The sequence below is a fragment of the Nilaparvata lugens genome, chromosome 10 (genome assembly GCF_014356525.2).
Source record: "Nilaparvata lugens isolate BPH chromosome 10, ASM1435652v1, whole genome shotgun sequence".
Classification (NCBI taxonomy): Eukaryota; Metazoa; Arthropoda; class Insecta; order Hemiptera; family Delphacidae; genus Nilaparvata; species Nilaparvata lugens.
The window spans coordinates 13,530,870-13,552,217 of NC_052513.1; the positions used below are offsets into that span (position 1 = coordinate 13,530,870).

At 33.2% G+C, this 21,348-nt stretch overlaps 1 protein-coding gene across 1 annotated transcript in view; it reads right to left on the reverse strand.

The window, feature by feature from the left end:
• Positions 1-299: 299 nt before the first annotated feature.
• Positions 300-21,348, reverse strand: part of LOC120353280 (protein Smaug homolog 2-like) — a 29,385-nt gene continuing 8,336 nt past the window's right edge. The window contains exons 8-12 of the mRNA XM_039436362.1: positions 14,601-14,748; positions 13,593-13,743; positions 11,665-11,905; positions 9,815-10,163; positions 300-1,372 (exon numbers count right to left, since the gene is read on the reverse strand). Coding sequence (XP_039292296.1) covers positions 1,251-1,372; positions 9,815-10,163; positions 11,665-11,905; positions 13,593-13,743; positions 14,601-14,748 — 1,011 coding nt within the window. The 3' untranslated portion in view covers positions 300-1,250. The remainder of the gene's footprint in view (positions 1,373-9,814; positions 10,164-11,664; positions 11,906-13,592; positions 13,744-14,600; positions 14,749-21,348) is intronic.

Below are 21,348 nucleotides of genomic sequence, written 5' to 3' on the forward strand. Positions count from 1 at the left end.
TTGAAACAATATAGGCCAGGTAAACAATGCAGGTACAGTAATTGAAAAATCAATTTTTTTTTGCTTGAAATCTTTTTATCAAAAAACTATCAAAACTATTTTGATCGAATTGTTTCTTATAAAAAATTAAAAATACATTAATGATTTCATATATTTCATTGAAATACTTTATAATCAAAAGCAGATTGGTCAGTTATGCAATATACTGGTAATTGAGAAATTATTATAGTTTCAAACTTAATATCTTTAAGAAATATATTAAAACTGTTTGAGCAAATAACTATTCTATAAATAACAATGTATCAAAAAAACTATTGACAGTGGATTTGAAATGATTTTCTACTTATTGATATTGCTTTACAATTATTAAGGCTATGATAATGTCTCATCCAACTCAGTTCCAGTCTTTTACTTAGTCTCAAAAGATTACCTACTCAGTCTTTTACTAACAAATTACAACCGTATTCATAACTGAACTTCAGTGAGATATAATTGCAATATATTACGTACTTTGGTCTTTTATCAACGAAATGATCATATAGTACCTAATTGCACTTGGTAATAACATTTGTGATTTGTCCTTCAACAACGAAGTTACTATAGCTTTGGTGTGATAATAATTATGTAATAATTTTGCTTTTGTATATTTTAATAACGAGATTACCATAATAGAGTAACTGCACTTCATTGTGATTTGTGCGACTTATCTGCGTAAGAGATCAAGAAAGATCAAAACTTGAAACTTGCAATCTACATAAATCGTCAACTAAAATTACAAAACTTACAATTGAAAATCAAAAAGGTTCGAACTTATTGGTTCGAGACGATCATTAATCAAGAGATCAAAACATTACTCACAAAACTCATGAACTAAAATTACAAAACTTGAAATTAAAGATTGAAAAGGTCCATACTACTTATTATCGGTTTGAGACGATCATTTACTCAAGAGATCAAAACTTGAAATTTACAATAAAAAAAATTGCAAAATTTACAATTGAAAATAAAAATGGTCCGAACTTATCTGTTTGAGAACGATCATTATAGCTCAAGAGATCAGAACATTATTTACAATAATCATGAGGAACTAAAATTACAAAATTGAAAAGGTCCAAACATACATCGGTTCGAGACGATCGAATAGAGAGATAGAAAACTTGAAACTTATAATCTATTAAATAAAAATACTAAGAAGTAGACTTATAATCTACAAAAATCTTCAACTAAAGTTACAAAACTTACTCGTACAATTAAAAATGTCCAAAATCATCAAATTCATAACTTTTCCAGTCGCTCAGGCCTACTTTCCAAATTTCCTTAAACAAGTCGCATTCATCATTGTCCGAGAACAATTTGTAGTCTGAGTAGGTTTCTGAAAATAAATAATAAATAGCGAATTAAATTTCAAAGTCATTCATCGAAATTGGACAAGAATCTTCAAAAACATTATCATAATACTCAATCAATAGCCTATTAATACTACCTAATATGTATTCTTTTACTACCTGTGTTCAATTATGGCTCAAAAAATTTCAAAGTAGGCCTACCTATATTCAATACCTATTTTTCAAATTTTCAACTAGACCTAATTATAAAAAAAGTCTAATTAATGGAAATAATTAATTAATAATTAGTTAATAAATACAAGATTTTGAGAGGAATCATTATTACAAAAAACAAAAATAGACAGAAGAGTAGCTTACATAATATGGGAGGAAGATCTATCATCATCATATATATGAAAGTATATATATCATCAATATATTGCTCATAATTTATCATTGTTCAAGTTCTAAATTTTATTTTGTGTGCCATGTTAAAGCTATATACCATATATATTGTAATATTACATTTTTCTTCTCACATTTGAATCGAATCTTCAATTCGAGATCTATGGAACTTTATAGTAAATGTCAGAGTCATCAATAGACGGACAAACTTTTTGACGGAGAATTTATTATCGTAAATGTTTGTTGCATTGTTCCATGGTGTCACCGAGCCAGGGTTAACAAATTACTAGATAAATGGTTTGTTTAAATCGAGATATATATAAAAATTTAAAATAACATTTTCAAAATAAAGTTTTATTGAGAACAGATGTAGAATGTGAATTCTAAACTTATAAGTTATAATTTTTTGGTGACGTGTCTGTAAAAATCGATACTGAACTAGGCGTTGGCTTCGTGACTTGCAACTTTGCTTTTCCTGTTCCTTTTTTCTCTAGAAAAATGGCTGGCTACAAGTGTTGTCGTGGAGTTTTGCTCTAAATCATTTTCGTTTATTAATGTTTTAAATTGAGTTTTATATAAATTTTTACGTTCTGTTTTGTTCATAATTAGCTATTAGTGTAGTCAAGCCAATAGCCACTGTGTTTCAACTGTAAACTAGATAAGTATTTTAGTTCGTAGTTACTCTAAATAATTAGGCTTAAGATATATTCTCTTTGTGTATTTGTATAAATTCATCTGAAGATTATAAGTTAATTTGCTCTGAAAACTGGATTTCTCATTCATAGGCAATAGATCCATTCACAGTTTATCAAGAATCTATTTCATTGGAGCCGACAACTATCCTTAGGTTGATAGGTGTTAAATGCTATTCCAACCGTTTAAGAAAAAATTGGTAGCACGGCAAATGTTACCCCTGTGGTGGGACCGAATTACAAAATAAATATGTCCCAAATGGTACACTATGAAATCCCTGGTTATAAAAATTATTAGTAGGATAGATATCTTGATAGGTTATGAATGGTTTGTTGCTGAGTGGGAAATCGGTTCAAGAGAGATCAAGTCCTAATGAATATATTATCTGTGCAGACTAGCAAAATGGCATACAATATGAAAAATATTAAAAATGATGATGAGTTAATAGCTGCCTTAACACAACTGTTTGATAATTTTAAACAAGAGCAAAATGCTAGGTTTGATGAGTTAAATGCTAGATTTGATGAGCAAAATGCTAAGTTTAATGCTAGGTTTGATGATATGAAGCAAGAATTTGCTGAAACATTGAGTGATAATCATGAAAATGAAAACAAATTGAAGCAGGATGATAGTAGTGTTAAGTTACAAGATCAACTCATTCAAGTTTCTGACAATGTAGGCCTAGTTACTGTTGTTGAAAAAGTCAACCCTAGTGAGATAGTAGAATTGAATAAAGAAGTAGGTAGGGAGTTGTCTTCACTGAAAGTCAACTATCATGAAAGTAATATTGCTACATTGAAGGTTAGGAAAACTATGAACAAAGTGAATGATTACATGAGACAGGTTTCTGTGGAGGTTAGGAACAATGTAAACAAAATGAATGTTGCGTTGAGTCAAGTTGATGAGTTCAACTTTCAACTGAGAATTGAAAAGGTGTATGCAATGCATTCTCAAGTGAACATGACTAACTTTTGTAGGCAAAACGGCTTTGTTGAAACAAATGAACCCATGAATAAAATCATGCTATTGAAGAAAACAAAACGCAAAGTTTCCATTGATGTGTTAGTATTCAAAGGTTGTTTCAAGTTGCTTATTTACAAGATGATGACAGTGAATCACATGATGAAAGGGTATTCCCCAACACACAATGATTAGGAATCCTGTGTTATGCCGGGATTCAGAATAGCATAATCGCTACACAGTGTATGGTAAGAGTCCATAATTGTGTCTTTTTTCTTTCCTGTAGCCTATTTTCTTGGCCCTTAATCTTTTCAATTTTCGATTCTTTCCTGTCTTTGTGTAATATTCAGTAAATTTCTTCTATGATGCATATCTTAACCAATCTTGTCCATAGTCATTTAAATTTGTATTTTTCTGAAATAATATTAGAAGTTGAAATAGTAGCTTATTTTCCTAATCTTTAAATTGTTGATAAAACTTAACTTTTCTAAAATCTATCCATTGTTGTGTAAATAATTGTTTGCTTGCGGTATATTTTTTCATCATGTATTACATATTTTAATCATGTCTATTTTTTGTCAGGTATTATATTAGGTAATTAGGTTTTTCAGAGCAATTATGTCCCATGTTCTCATCTTTCATTGCATATCGTGCCATACGCCATATGTAATTAGGTTTTAGTTTTCTTCTGGGCTTTTAACCCATTTTGCATTTTATTTTTTCTTTGCTGTCCAATACTTTGGATTTTTGGTAGACAAGTAGGTGTGATTCTTTTAGAGGTGTGGGCGTGAACCACATACGGCTGGACTCGATTATCTGACCTACTTGTTTGCGATATAAAAACCTTAAGACTGCAACATCAAATGTTTGTAAAACCTTTTGCATACTTTTGTTTTTGTGGTCCGATACTAGAGTCTGCTATCACATTGCCTTACAGACATCTAGGAACTTTCCACCCAGTCACAATAGTCAACATATTTTTTTTCCTTCACCAGTTGTTTTTGTGGGAGTGATAGCTCACAATTATAACAAATTAGAGTCATACTTGGAATTTACAGAATTCCATAGTAGTATATTTTATTAAATATACTTCCTCATGAAAGTTCAGTACTGACATGTAGGATAGGCTCTAATTAATCTTTCTCTTCTTTGTATTGTTTTAGGGAATTTATTTACCCAGTTTTCTTTTTCTCTTGTTTGTATTTTTTAGGGAACTTATTTACCCATTATTCATCTTGATCATCTTTGTATTATAATCTTGAAATGTTTATACTTATTATACAGTCTTTAAATTTTAAATTATTTTAAAAATAAATGGTTCAATTTTAAACGTTTGTTATATTATTAATTGAAATAAGTTTTTGTGATTGATTTTTTTTTTTTAATTTTTAAAACTGTTTGTTCTATAATTTTGATATGATTGATTATCGTTTGAAATGGATGCTGGAGTGAATGTAGAATTTTTAGTGGGTTTGTTGATTAGAATTTTGCTGGTATGTGATTGTTTTTTGAGATGGAAACCCATTATTGCCTAAGAAGGAATAACAGAGGTTATGACTTAGAGAGGCAGTAATGAGATAATATTTTTTGTGTTGATTACTTATGTTGATTGCCATAGATGCAGATTACTTATGAATATTGTTTGCCTTTGAAGCAAAATATTATTGATGTTTTGAATGGTTTCTTGTTTAATGATTGATAGTAAAGTTTTGTCATGAAATGTAGTTTGTGTTTAGAACATTGAAGAGTCGAAATAAACTATAGTATCCAACAAACGATGATTAACAATATTAAATAATTTGCTTTTTATACACTTTTTGAACAAAATTAAAACTAAATAATTTCGAAACCCTGAATGATAAATCATAAATGTGAAATGAACTTGCTATAAATGAAATGTTATACTAAATGATAATGAAATGCAGATATATTATGAAATGATTGTGAATAGAAGATCAATTGTCTGAAATTATTGAAATATGTATTGAAAATAAATTTTGTTGTGATGATCTGATGTTTGTTTTTCACAATTTTGATAATGATACAGGGTGTTATGAAATTCTATTTCTATTTTGAAGAATGGATTAAAATTTTGATATTTGAACAGTGACTAGATGAAAATGAATGAATTTTTTTAAATTTATCATTGATATGTCCATATTTCACAATTTATGTATTGCTGACTGTATAATAAGATGTTAACAAATTTCAATTTCATAAATACTTAAAAATAATTTTCATGTGTATTAGATTGTATTGATAGCCTAATCAAGTTTTTCTTTTTAGTGTATAAGCAGTTTAAGATAACAGGTACAGCACAGACATTAACATTGGAATAGTTATCATGTGAATCTCGAAATCAGCAACAAGTGAATGCCATGAAGAGTGTTAAGAACATTTGGGTGATTTTCAAACTAGTGTGACATAACTACGCCAATATCTACGCCTAAATCTACGCTGCGGCCTACACCAATAACTACGCCAATGTCAACACCAATATCAACACCAATAACTACGCCAAAATCTACGCCGATGCCTGTGCTGATGCCAACAACAAAATCTGCGCCAATGCTGCACCAATGCCAATAGCTATGCCTATGCCTGCGCCAATGCTGATGCCAACACCAAAATCAACGCCGATGCCTGTGCTGATGTCAATGCTGCACCAATGCCAATAGCTACGCCTATGCCTGCGCCAATGCTGATGCCAACACCAAAATCAACGCCGATGCCTGTGCTGATGCCAATGCCTGCGCCAATGCCAATAGCTACGCCAATGCCTGCGCCAATGCCAAAATCTGCGCCAATGCTGATGCCTACACTAATACCTACGACAATATCAACAACAAAAATATGCGCCAATGCTGCACCAATGCCAATAGCTACGCCTATGCCTGCGCCAATGCTGATGCCAACACCAAAATCAACGCCGATGCCTGTGCTGATGTCAATGCCTGCGCCAATGCCAATAGCTACGCCAATGCCTGCGCCAATGCTGATGCCAACACCAAAATCAACGCCGATGCCTGTGCTGATGTCAATGCCTGTGCCAATGCCAATAGCTACGCCAATGCCAAAATCTGCGCCAATGCTAATGCCAATGCCTGCGCCAATGCCAATGCCTGCGCCAATGCCAATATCAACGCCGATGCCAAAGCCGACACCAAAGCATATGCCAATAGCAATGCCAATGCTTATTGCTGACTCTGTATCTCAAACTTCAACACTACTGCATTACCTGGAGGTAATTGCCATCCATGTTCACATTCACAACTTTGAATTCAGAAGAACAGTCACAGTATCATGAAAGAATTGATTCAAAAAATCCTCACCTAAATTAATCCTGTATGCAGCGTCTATCTCTTTTCCAAAAAACGAATTACATTGTCATTTCAAGCCTGAAATGTACATTGTATAATTACAAATATGATACAAAATTTATGTGACTCTGTATTGAATTTGGAATGCAGCCGTCTACTACAAACATGAAGCAATGCTAACTGAGATGTCACCTGTATCGAGTTTGGAATGCAGCTGTCTACTACAAACATGAAGCAATGCTAACTGAGATGTCACCTGTATCGAGTTTGATATGCATCAGTCGACTACAAGTATCAGCCCAACACTACGTGCATCCAGATCAGCCCAACACTAACGTCATCACATTGGAGTCACACTTAACTGAAAATCATACTGAGTGCCTTAACGGACTGTTTTCCAAAATGTGCATCAATAAAATCAACCGCGTCAATAGTGAAAGAAATGAACATTTTTTGATTTATTGAAATTTTATGTGAAAATTAAATGTAACAATTCATCAATTCATTTAAAAAAGAAAAAAAAAATAATAATAAATTTTTCATTCAACATACATAATTTTTTTTATGCAATAAAAATTGAATTTTTCTATCTATTAAATTCATGTGCAATTTCAAAAAACTATTCTTTACAAATTAAACTTTCTGTTGAGATATTTTTCTTTAAATTATAAAGCTAAATCAAAAGTAATATTGATATTCTATATTTTGAGATATTGTTTGGAAACATATAACAAATGCTATTGATGAATTTTTATAATAATTTTCAATATTTTTGGATGACATGTAATGTTTTTCTAGAAAAAATTGTTACTGTTCTCGAATTTAAATTTCAACAATTTTCATTAGGGTCAATGTAAATTTTTTCTTTAAATTTTCAAACAGTAAAATTTTTTTTATGTCAAGAGGGGGGTATTTGTAATATTACATTTTTCTTCTCACATTTGAATCGAATCTTCAATTCGAGATCTATGGAACTTTATAGTAAATGTCAGAGTCATCAATAGACGGACAAACTTTTTGACGGAGAATTTATTATCGTAAATGTTTGTTGCATTGTTCCATGGTGTCACCGAGCCAGGGTTAACAAATTACTAGATAAATGGTTTGTTTAAATCGAGATATATATAAAAATTTAAAATAACATTTTCAAAATAAAGTTTTATTGAGAACAGATGTAGAATGTGAATTCTAAACTTATAAGTTATAATTTTTTGGTGACGTGTCTGTAAAAATTGATACTGAACTAGGCGTTGGCTTCGTGACTTGCAACTTTGCTTTTCCTGTTCCTTTTTTCTCTAGAAAAATGGCTGGCTACAAGTGTTGTCGTGGAGTTTTGCTCTAAATCATTTTCGTTTATTAATGTTTTAAATTGAGTTTTATATAAATTTTTACGTTCTGTTTTGTTCATAATTAGCTATTAGTGTAGTCAAGCCAATAGCCACTGTGTTTCAACTGTAAACTAGATAAGTATTTTAGTTCGTAGTTACTCTAAATAATTAGGCTTAAGATATATTCTCTTTGTGTATTTGTATAAATTCATCTGAAGATTATAAGTTAATTTGCTCTGAAAACTGGATTTCTCATTCATAGGCAATAGATCCATTCACAGTTTATCAAGAATCTATTTCATTGGAGCCGACAACTATCCTTAGGTTGATAGGTGTTAAATGCTATTCCAACCGTTTAAGAAAAAATTGGTAGCACGGCAATATACATATACTTTCTCCACTACATTTAAGCAACTTTCATTTTTCAAATTGTACTGTATTGTAAATATTTATAATTTTCTTTTTAGTATCAATTTTTTTTCATTAGAACTCTTTCCCCACACACAGACTTGTCTATGTGGGGAAAATTCACAAGTATTTATACATGTGTACTGTATTTGTAATGATTTCTGTGAATAAACTCAATTTGAATTTGAAAAAAGGTGGCTATGATGATACCTGTATTAGAGGTGGCTATGATGATACCTGTATTAGAGGTGGCTATGGTATCATAGATCTTTCTTCCAAATTCAATTTATGGAACTTTGACCAGTTCCCACCGTGGATCTATAACGTCAAAAGTTGGAACAATGAATAGGCATAAGCCTGAGGCCTGGTTGCACAAAAGCCTGTTAAATTTGAATTATGATTAAATGCCACGAGAACCAACCAGAGAAGGTTTTTTTTAGAAGAATGCTTATGTTATTGGTTCTCGTGGCATTAAACCATGATTGAAAATAAACTTCTGTGCAACTGATTGATAGAAAAAAATGAGAAGAATAAGAATACGAAAAAGAAGAAAAATAACTCAAAAGGCCTATGTAGCCCACTATCAGTTATTTAGTAGACTGAAGAAATAATATTAAATTCCAGGAGAGAATTACAATAAACCAACTGAATTCAGAACCTTAAACTCTTGATGTGTTAATTTTTATATTGATAACAGCCATTTCAAGAATTGAAATGACACCAACTAGGACACGGCTCCAAACTCTTCCCTACTCATTCCTGATTGGTCGACATTTCCAAGTGACTGTTTTTGGATTCGGCCACTAGATAACACCATGTGCTAGGTCAATTATTCATTCATACATTCTCATTAATCACAGATAGTTGAATTGGAATATTTTGGACTAGAAACTAGTGTAAGAAACTAAAAGATGAGAATTATTTTTGAAAACTGAAGAAGAAGAATAAGAATAAGAATAAGAATAAGAAGAAGAAGAAGAAGAAGAAGAAGAAGAAGAAGAAGAAGAAGAAGAAGAAAAATCCTATACTATTAAACGAGCAATTTCTGTTTAAGTCTGTATTTCACCGGATCTCGAAAACGGCTTGAACGATTTTCACGAAAATCAGAACATAGTAGGTTTATAATATAAAAATTCGATTGCACTAGGTCTCATCCCTAACCAGCTTTTGTGCAACCGAGCCTTTGTGAGGGAAATTTTTGCATTCCTCTGGGAATTAAACTCAATTTACTGTGATTAGATAGAACATTACTGTATGAACTATGAATGTTATTATAATTTCTTCTTTCGTAATAAATTTTGTATGCTTTTGCACTCCAGAGCGAAGCTCGGGCCCCGATATTATTACTAATTCATAGAAAATGTCGTTAGCTTACCTCCGGCACTCCATGACTGTCCACGAGTTCTCTGCTGAGCGGACGCAGTAGCTCCGTAGCCGGCTGCCGTTCCGGCTCCCGCTTCCGCACGGAGGTCAACGGCTCCCGCACTGTAGCTGCGACCGACATAGGCGAACGTTGTTGCCGTCCGTTCGTCCGGTGGAGAGCGGGACCAGAACGAATCGACACCGAACGACGACGAAGTTGAATTTTGCTGACTGCGCATGCCGGACGACGAAGTGGAGTTTAGCTGACTGCGCATGCTTGAGAATCCCGATGAAGAGGTTGAGTTTTGCTGACTGCGCACGCCTGAGCCAACGGCCCGCCACAGTGTGTCACTGCTCGACTCCTGTACCATGAGACATTTTTTTTGCATCATTAATTAAGCTTATATTTAACATCAATTGTAAAGAAATAGACAGAAAATACGATTTTAATTGGAAAAAAACTTGAAAACATTGTGTCTACAATGACGAATAACAGAGAGGGACAGTTGGAAAAATTAGGGCTCTGCTACATTTTAGTATGTAGATGTATATCTACAGATGTAGATGTAGATGACACATTTGGAAAAATCTAACAATTAGAAAAATGTTACACTATTAAAGTGAATTTCTTGATATCGTGTTGGAAAAGTAACGATTTATAAAAGTTCAACAACATGACATGTTACCAATCACAATTATAGATAGAGACAGATTTCAGAAAATCATGCACTGTATCCATTTTCTATCCTCATTACTGATCATCATGGAGGCTAATCAATGAGAATAGAAATTTTATCGTTGATATTATTGTCATTTTCCCTATTAATATTGAACACAATAAATATACCATAATATAGCATATTAAAACAAACATAACAGTGTTCTATATAAAATATAGTGGAATTGACAATTGAATATTATCCATCTCAATTATTATGGAGAGGTTCCACTTGTGAGAAGGTGATGATTACACTGAATTGTCCTACAAATAACATTGAAAACGTTATCGCAATTTCAAACTATTTAAAAAAGACAACTGTTTTTTCTCAGGGTTTGAGTTAATGCTTATTGTCTATTTTCACGAATGAGAAGATTTGATTTTACTTTTCCAAACTATCAGAAAAAATTGAATATATTATTCCAATTGAAATATTTCATTAACAGTATAATAATTATCAACGTAAAAAGTGACCACATTTGATGCATATGTGTGCAAGTGCACGCTTGGTTATGCATGACCAATATACAAGCGTGAAGATGAGATTGAAAATCTGGAAAGAGCAATAGGAACACTCAGAATGCTTGAACTTGCTATAGTGAGGTCCACGTTATAATGGCAGTCGAGAAAGATAGCAGAACAACGTTGCCGATCCTGTTTTGTCAATGCCTTCTATAGACGGTAGCTGTTTTATTGATGTAATTTTAATGGTTCATTCTCGTTTAAAATAATCAATTTTATTTTATTGAGCAATAAATTATATTTTTCAATAATTTCATAATTAATTTACATAATTAAGAAGAAATATTTTGTTAATTAATTATTATTAATTCTACATTGTTAAAAGACGATCTGGTGACAGAGCGAAGCGAGAAAGAGATATAGTGCTATCCGCTTTGTTGAATGATAGACAAGGATAGCAATACCATTGCTAATCACACTGTCATTATAATGTTGACCTCACTATAGTTGCGTTCAGTGTGAGCAGCTACATGCAAGTCCTACATGTTTGAATGGCACTTTGCAGATTCTGTTTTCCAGCTCATGTATGATTCGACGTGCACTTGCATACGAATCCAATGTGTGATCTCACCCTAATAATAGCATAGTAATATAAGTATTTTAATTCAATTTATCAGACTAACCTCATGAGTTAGTGGGACGTCATCCACTGCCTGAGACTCGTACTGAGGGTGGTTGATTCGCTCGAATTCGGCAGCCTGTAGGCCTGAGGGTTGTGGTGTCAGGTCAGGGATCTGGATGAACAGAGGACGAGTGAGTGTGGCAGGTGCCGCAGACAACAATGGGTTTCTTTTCCAGGCGTTCCGGAAGCCACCTTGCTGCGAAACGGTTCTCAGGTAGGTGGCGGTCGTACTGTTTCTCAACCTGAAAATAATATCCATTTATTTAAAAATATGACAATAGTTTGTGGATTCAAGCTCATTTAAACAGTTACCTGATGAGAATAAACCCAAGTCATGCTGTTCTTCATAACCTGGAAATAATAATATTACTCGCTTGGAAATGATGATAGTTCCAGTGGCGGCTGGTGTAAATATAGTTTGGAGGTTGCAAATATCAATCCTAGCTTTCATAGTAAATAAGAAAGCAATAAATTTGGATTATTGAATTGTCATTACATGGAACTTGAATTATATTAATTTTTTTCTCAACATAATTCCAAGTCACTGTAAAGAGATACCAAACAAGGAAGTGAATAAGTTACAAGATTCAAGCAATACAATATTATATAGAAATAGAAAACCCAAAACTGTTTTATATCTATCAGTCTAAATTATAGTTTTGAAAGACAATTTAATAGTACAATAATATATATTTTTCAACTGCCACTTGTGAACGCTCTTATGAAAACCCAATTTTACAGCTTGTGTAGAATATTCAAGATTTAGCTAGAGGTCTTTCAAACTTTCCAAGTTTAATTTCATTCTCAATTGCAATTGAAATAAACTAAATAGATCATACTATAAATTTTCAAAAGAATAAATATAGTTTTCGTGTATTAAACAATCACTTACATATCCTCGAATCAGAACAAACAAAACTTTTCAATGTGGTCTGTCGTCTGTAGTATGATACTATCGACTATCGATACAAATGCAGTCTTCATGGGTCGATATTGTTGGTATAGTATCGTTAGGCCCTTTGCACACTGGGCCACCACGGAAGCGCCACCACGTGGTAGCATTGTCTCTTATCTGTCACTGCACACTAGAGCCACCAGCCACCGGCCGAGCTTCCAGGAATGTGGTGGCTCGACCTGCCGATTTTGTTAGCCACCAGACTGTCGTGACACCACGTCATACCATTGAGTATTATCTGTCATTGCACACTAGAGCCATCAGCTACCAGCCACCAAAAAATCATCAAGTTCAGTTTCAATTCAAACCAAGTTCAGTACAATCAGAGACAAGAATAATATACTTACTTATCCTTCATCTATGGTACAATTCTCTGTTGAAGTCATCGTAATGAATAGTGAACAATTTGATACAGAAAGGTTCATTCTTGCAGTTGAAAGCAGACCAGCTATATGGGACATGTCTTCAAAATTACATGCGGATCGGAAGAACTTGGAGATAGCTGGTAAATCTTTAAATTAAATTAAATGTTGGACTATCTGTTCTAACTTTCTGCTGTAAGAATCTAGTCGAAATTGAGAAAATATTTTTTAATAATTTGACAATCAAATTGAGGTGTTATGAAGACGTTTTAAACAAGGAGATTCTCTTTCTATTGCCTGGTTTGTTGGGGGTTATGCAACCTTAAGAGGAGTCGCCACTGATAGTTTTTAGACAACTCAAGCCCATTAAAACAAACTTAGTGGGAAATAAGGCCAGGCCCGGACGCCCGGTTGCACAGCAGCCGGTTGAATTTTAATCGTGATTAATCTCACAAGAACCAATCAGAGAAGGCTTTTTTGAAAAGAAGCATTCTGTGATTGGTTCTCGTTTTTATTCACAATTAAAATTTAACCGGTTTTTGTGCAACCGGGCCTAGGACCATCGCCTTAAGTTAACAGTGAAATCTGGAACATAAACGGTTTCAAACTTACGGTTCGTTTGCATAGAGGCGGCTCTTCATAGCGTTCAAAGCAGGGGTATAGGGTGCAAATGCCTCGTTCCTCAAAGTCAGATAGATAAGGGTCCTCAGTCGTTTGATGCATTCATCGTCTCCCAAACGGTTTTCGAGTAAGCGTAGCAAAACTGAAATTAATATTATATACCATAATTAATATTACATACCACAATTAATATTACATTACATATGGTAATAAATTAGCATCACAATAATTTATTATTATCACTATGATCCATTATTATAACTCATTCAATCAATAACTTTATTCAACACGAACACACAATGGAAATCAATATTAAAAAAGCAATACAATCAAGATATACGATCAAGGAATATTGTTTATTTGAATTGATTGAAATTCATTGCATTTGGGATGTATAGTTGAAATGTTTGTATTTTGTGGAAATAAATTTGAATTTGAAAAAATTGAAAATTAAATTGAGATACAAATTTCCAATTTTTTAACGAAAAATATTGAAAACAAGCTTCATGGTGGGGTGTGTTGAAATGAAATGAAGTAGGAAAATACTTGGCCAACTACGGTTTTGCATGTAATAGGGCTGGTAATCTTTCTCCACTGCCATTATAACGTGGATCTCACTCTAGTGAAGCGGGCGGTGAAGGTAGAGTGTATCAGAGAAGGTGGCTGAGAGCGTTATTTAAATGAAGCATGTACAGTACGGTGTCTCAGTTTCCTTCCACCTTCTACCCTAACTTCTCCGATCCAATAAAATATATGCTCTGACACAATATGACATAAAATATTCTCCACATTCTCCGCTACCTCCTCTGCTTCCTTTAGACGCGCCACCATGTTACGATTTTTTACTAGAAGAAGAAGAAGAAGAAGAAGAAGAAGAAGAAGAAGAAGAAAAAGAAGAAGAAGAAGAATTGATTATGGATACCGATAACTTTCCCAGCAATAAATTCAAATTTCAAAATCCAAGTAGAAAAAAATAATAGAAATTCAGAATTTGTTTACTTTTGCGGAGAACGTGGAAGTAAAAGTATGGTATGTCGTCGGGCGTCTTCTTTAAAGCTTCGGTTGGAGGCTTCATGGGCGAAAAAATCATTAGTTGCAGCTGGTCCATCACTGAAGATAGACAATCTCCGGACATGGTCTCAATAGTCTGAAATCACAAAAACATCAATTAGAATTTTACTATCAATATTCTGAAATAATTAATAATAATTATGTTATGATAATATTTTGGAACTACGAATACGGTAATTCATTGGAAATATCGGGGCACCGAGTTTCGCTCGTTATTTTTATTTATTGATAAACAAAACACAATTCTCTAAAATGATCGTGTTTATATTTCACAGCTGGTTATAGGCTGTGTCCCTACGTCATCTTATGAATTTCGGTGATGCGATATTTTGGTTTTTCACATACGGTACTCACATTTTTACTATCCACAGCTGTTTTAGCCTGTTTGTGTTTGAAAGATGAATTATCCTTCCAATGTCGTTCAACTAGTTTTCTCAATGATGAGACCTAGTGCAATCCAATCTTTATATCATAAACCTACTATGTTCTGAATTTCGTGAAAATCGTTAGAGCCGTTTTCGAGATCCGTTAAACATAAATAATAATAATAATTATCATTGGCTGCTCTAATATTAGTGAAACTCCTATTCTTAATCCATTTTCCTTCTTACAGGAGTTACCCTATCACTTCCTGCCTTGATAGCTCTCTAGGCATTTCCACGCCCTTTCTAAATTCCCATTCTCATTTTTCACTAAGACTTATAAGAAATAAAAATGACTAGAACGCGAAGCGAGTTTGAGAAAGCGAATTATTCAGCACAGCAAAGTCTAAATAATATTAAAATGACCTGATCCACCAGGAAGTAGCGGAGATTGCGGTGAATATTCACGGTATCCTTTCTGTGATTTGTTGCAAATATTCGAGTGACGTGATAATCGATTTGGTGCCTGAAGTCACATCATTACTCAATAAGTATGATTCCGCTATTAAGGTGAACAACGACTTACAGGTTTCTGTAGCTAATATACTTGAAGAAAATAAATTATTAGTAAAATCCATTGAGTCAGAGAAGAACAAGAGACGAATTGATTTTGAGGAGTCATTGCAATGTGAAGAGGTGGCGGAGGGTGAAATCAAATCTTTGAAAATGGAAATTGAAGAGTTTAAAATGAGTCTGCTTGTATTGAAAAAAGAAGTACAAGACAAGGATACAATAATCGATCTACTCCGAACTGACTGTGAGAAACTTTCTTCCACAAATAAATCGACAAATTTTAATTCCGGGACCGAGTTTGTTTTACCCAAACACACTGCCAAACCAAAGAAGTGTGACTCTAACCTGACAATACCGACTAAGAACAGATTTTCCATATTCGAGAGTAATGATTCGCATGACATGCAACCTGCCAGGGAAGATGTTCGGAAGCAAACTAGTATTCAAAAAGAAAATTCAACACCTTCTGCTGTAAAGCAATCACGAAGAAAGATGTCGTGTAACGTTCGTTTATATGCTGACAGCCAAGGCAGGGATGTTCACAGGAGCTACAAGGGTGACAATAATAACTTCACGGCCATGATCAAACCAGGAGCTCGCTTCAGGGATGCTGTGGAGGAGTCTGGTCAACTGAACGACAACGATGTAAATGTCTACTTGGCTGGCTCAAATGACTTAGCCTGCAATGAGAGAGAAGAGCTGCATTCTGCTCTGAGAAGTAAACTGCGTGATCTGCAAGACCGGAGAGCTGGCAAAGTGATTGTGTTTTCTGTGCCTCACAGGCATGATCTTCCACGATGGTCTGTAGTCAACAAGGAAATTCGGAGGGCAAACAAGGAAAACTCAAACTTGTGTAAACGTTTTAGAAATGTCACTTTCGTGGATATCAGCAACTTGGGTAGGAGATTCCACACATCGCAGGGCTTCCATTTGAATTCTTTGGGGAGAAGATACGTGAGTGACAGGATCATGGACGTGGTGTGTGAGCTAGCTCAAGAAGAAAAAACATCTGACTCAATCCCCCTCAACTATTACACTAACTCTTTTTTAGGAGTGGATCGAGTTCTGTAGGATTGTCGTGCTCTGAATCCCAAAACATTGTTGGTGATGCGGAACAGGCAGACCCGGAATCACAGGTTTTGCAGTCTGATTTTGCAATGTTTCATTGGAATGTGCAGGGTGTCATGAACAAAACTGATGAGTTGGGTGATTTGATTAGAGAGCATAATGTCAGCGTTTTAGGTATTTGTGAACACTGGTTGAAAGCTTGTGAGATAATTGAGATTGGTTTGACTGGCTATAGATTAGCTAGTGCATACAGTAGACCTATAGAACGGAGGGGTGGTACGGCTATTTATGTAAGAGATGATCTAGAATACTGTGAGCTTACTTACTTGAAGGAAATGTCAATTGCCAGTATATGTGAAGTTTCTGGGGTTCTTGTTTCGAAATGGAATGTGATTTGTCTTGAGGTGTATAGAGTATCAGATAGGTGTAATTTTGATTATTTCATTGAGACGCTTCACGTTGTTTTGAATGTAGTATCACAGAAAAATAAGTCAAATGCATCCATTATTCTCAATGGAGATTTTAATGTTGATTTACTGATGAATGATGTACATAGATCTATTTTTGTCAACTTATTAAATAGCTTCAATCTTAATTTAACTGTGTTTGATGTGACAAGACCAAGCAGGATATGTATTGACAGAGGAACATGTATAGACAATATGGCTACTTCCATACATAAAGATAGAATTAAGTCTGTGTCTGTTATACCGACCTTAGTATCAGATCATCACTCATTGCTTGGCTTATTCACGTTGTCTGGTGGAAATGACTTGAAGCAGAGTGATAATGTTTCTCGAATCATTCGTCCGATTAATAATAGTTGTAATAAAAAGTATTTCACTCTTCTACTGAGCAAAGTTAATTGGTTGGATGTATATGCAACAGGCAATATTAGTGAGAATTTGAGTAATTTTTGAACAAATTCCTAAGTATAGTTGATACAGTTTTTCCTCTAAAAACGGTCAAGTCCTCCAAATTGAAGAAAACCCAAAGTCTAGATGGTACACTGATAATTTATCAGCTCTCAAAGAGGAATGTTTGAATATGTATAGTCTTCACAAGTACACGGGTCTGGCTTACCATTGTGAATTGTATAAGATATTGAGATCCAGGTATAAATACATGGTATTTCATGCTAAGCGTGAGTATTATTGTAATAAAGTATTGCAGACTAAAAATAAATCACATGCTATTTGGTCAGTTATAAAAGAGAATTTGAATGTTAACGATAGAACATCGGTACCACAGGTAACTGATCTCACAAGTGATAAATTTAATAATGCTTCCTTGATAATGTAGAGTCAACAAAACAAAATATCCAACAATCAAGACATGATATGCCATATTATTTGAATAAATTTGTTCATGCTAGACAGAATAATATCAACTCTGTATTCTCAGTTGGCCATTTCAGTGTTGAAGAGGTCTATAACGCCATTTTTTCTCTCAGTAATAGTATGAGTTTGGATGTGTATTGTTTGAATTCTGCTCTTTTAAAACTTGCTGCACCTTATATAGTGGAGGTATTGTCATATTTATTCAATCAATGTGTGAAAGAGGGTGTAATTCCTGTGTGCTTGAAATTGTCAAAAGTTATTCCACTGTATAAGAGAGGTACTAAATCTGATTGTAGTAACTATCGACCAGTGTCAATCATACCAATTATTGCTAAGGTTTTTGAAATATTGCTGAATACTCGATTAGTTAAATATTTTGAGGGTGAACAGCTCTTTTCAGATAAAGAATATGGTTTCAGATCCAAAAGAGGAACCAATACTGCAATTCGTAATTTTGTGAAAGCTTGTGTGGATGCTTTAGATAGTAGAGAAAAGGTCATGGGGAGCTGGTATGATATGAGTAGAGCATTCGACACAATATCCCATGATATATTGTTATATAAATTGAAATACTATGGCTTTGATCGGTTTGCATTACAACTTTTTAAAGAATATTTGTCAGGGAGGTACCAATCGGTTTATTTTAATGGGTGAACGTTTTATAAATGATGCAAATACTGTTATAAAAGACTAGACAGCAGCCAACTCACTTAGTCTGAACAGCAACAAAACCCAAACGATGAATTTTTCCTTGGCTAATTATTCAGAAAATGGGGAGGTGAAGTTTTTGGGTGTGACGTTAGAGTCAAACATGAAATGGGGCATACACATTGAAAATATAAGTAAAAAAGTTGCTAGGGATGTATTTCTCATCAGGAAATTTAGACCTTTTGTCAATGTTGATGTATTGCTGTCAATTTACTATGCACACATTCAAAGTCATTTGTCATATGGCATAGTGGTTTGGGGATACTCGTCTGAAATGAAAAAGCTCATGATTTTACAAAAAAGAGCTGTGAGAGCTATTTTTAATGTCCACTGTAGAACTCATTGTAAACCTTTGATCAGAGAGCTAAGAATACTAACGGTTCCATCTCTTTTTATTCTTGAGTGTCTGTTGTATGTAAAAAGTTACATGCATGAAATGCAGACAAATAATTACATTCACAATTATGGAACACGCCAGAAGACATTGTTGCATAGAAGTCAATGTAACTTACAACTAACTCTGAACAGTTTTTATGAATTTGGTAAGAGAATTTATAACTTGTTGCCAACGGAAGTCAGAGAATTAAATATGAGCAGTTTTAAAAAATGTGTAAAAGATATGTTGTGTGAGCTTTGTGTCTATAGTGTTAATGAGTTTGTAGAATGTTTGACACTTGATAACACATCTATAGACATATAGAATATTATTGTTGTTGTCCTGTTTTTATATTGTTGATTTGTTATTACTATTATTATTGTTAGTGTTACAAAACGTTACCATACTTATTCATGTATTGATGAATGAAGAATGTTATGAATTGTAAATGTACTTGACCTTGTTATACAATTTGTTTTGTAATGACAATAAACAATTTTGATTTGATTTGATTTGATAACCAGCAGGTATATAAAAGCCAGATATAAAAATAACCATATATATAAATACAGAAATTGCTCGCCTAATATAATAGGATATAAATCAATTAATATTATTATTAGGTTATCACAAACAATACAATGATCGGAAAAGAAAAAACAGGCTACTGCCCAAAACTTTTTCAATTTCCTAATTTAGTTTCAAAGTGTCCACATATTATACATGGGTTATGTCCATTTCAATTTCTACACCAAATCAGTAATCTAAAAATATAAATTAGATTAAACAAACAATTTTAAATTTGGATATTCTGAAATAACAAATGAAAATTGTGATACAATATGATTGTAAATATTCTGAAATTACGTAAAAGGGCGAGACAAAATATTCAGCGTTTTTGGAGAGTTTTTGATTGGGTTGGCCCCCAAATTTTAAATGTCCAAAATAGGGTTATGATTTTTTACTTTTCTGAAATTTAGTCCATATTCACTCAAAACTGAGTGATTTCACAAAATATACGGGCCAGAAAAACATGCATCATTGCTACAATATTAATCATTGTTATAATTCTATTATTAACATCAAAGTAGCCCGATTAAAATAATTTATTATAAATCATCTCAAATATATTATAATCACCAAGAAAATATATCTTTTAATGATTTGATAATACATTTCTATGATTGAGATGAAATATCTTGGTTTTTTATTGTATTTTTCCAAAGCTTACAAAAGATTTGGCAACGGTGAGGAGGTAGAGAAGGATAGAGACTTACTTTGTGTAATGATAGACAATGGTAGCAAACAAATGTCAATTAGGTGCTGACTTCAGTCATGAACTATTCTTTAGTAATCAACATTTATTTCTATTACTTCATTAATCTATCACTTTAGTAATTAACTATTAGGCCGGATTCGCAAACAACAGTGGACAGTGAACACCGAAAATATAATTCACAAGATTTATAATTTCCACGAGTCTTATTAGATAACTTGTGGAAAATTAATTTCACTATTCACTGTCACTGTTGAGTGTGAATCCATCACTCCCTCTCCTTGTAATTAAGACCTGGTTGCACAAAAGTCTGTTTGATTTTAATCATGATTAAATACCACAGAAACCAATCAAAGAAGGCTTTCTCGACAAGAGGCTACTCTTATTGGTTCTCGACGCCATCAGGAATTTTAATCACTACCGTATTGAATTTTAACAGGCTCTTGTATCAAGTGTGATCAACAACAATGATATAAAATTTATAGTACATTTTTTCCATAATAATTGAACATTCAAGTAGCCCTATAAAAATACTTTATTAATGAATAATGTGCCATTTTTTAGTGTACTTTGTAGCTATATGTAATCGTTATCTGATGATGCTATCAATCCTGAATAATTTATTTTGTTCGTTATATTCTTTATTGTGTTGATGTTATAAACTTGCTTCTGTGATTATTAATTTTTTCCAATGTTCTGTTTTGATAATAATTGTTGTAATTTATGTATTTATTATTATTACTATCGTATTTCATAAAACTTTCAAGTGAAAAAAAACACACTCACATTCTTTGATGTGGCATCAAAATCCGCCACATCAAAGAATGTGAGTGTGTTTTTTTCCATTTAAAAGTTTTATGAAATACGGCAGTAATAATAATAATAGTGAAAACATGATGGATAACCAACAACGTATTTATTATTGATGTTTGTGTGTTGCACTATACAAATTATTGCATTGAAAATTATCATA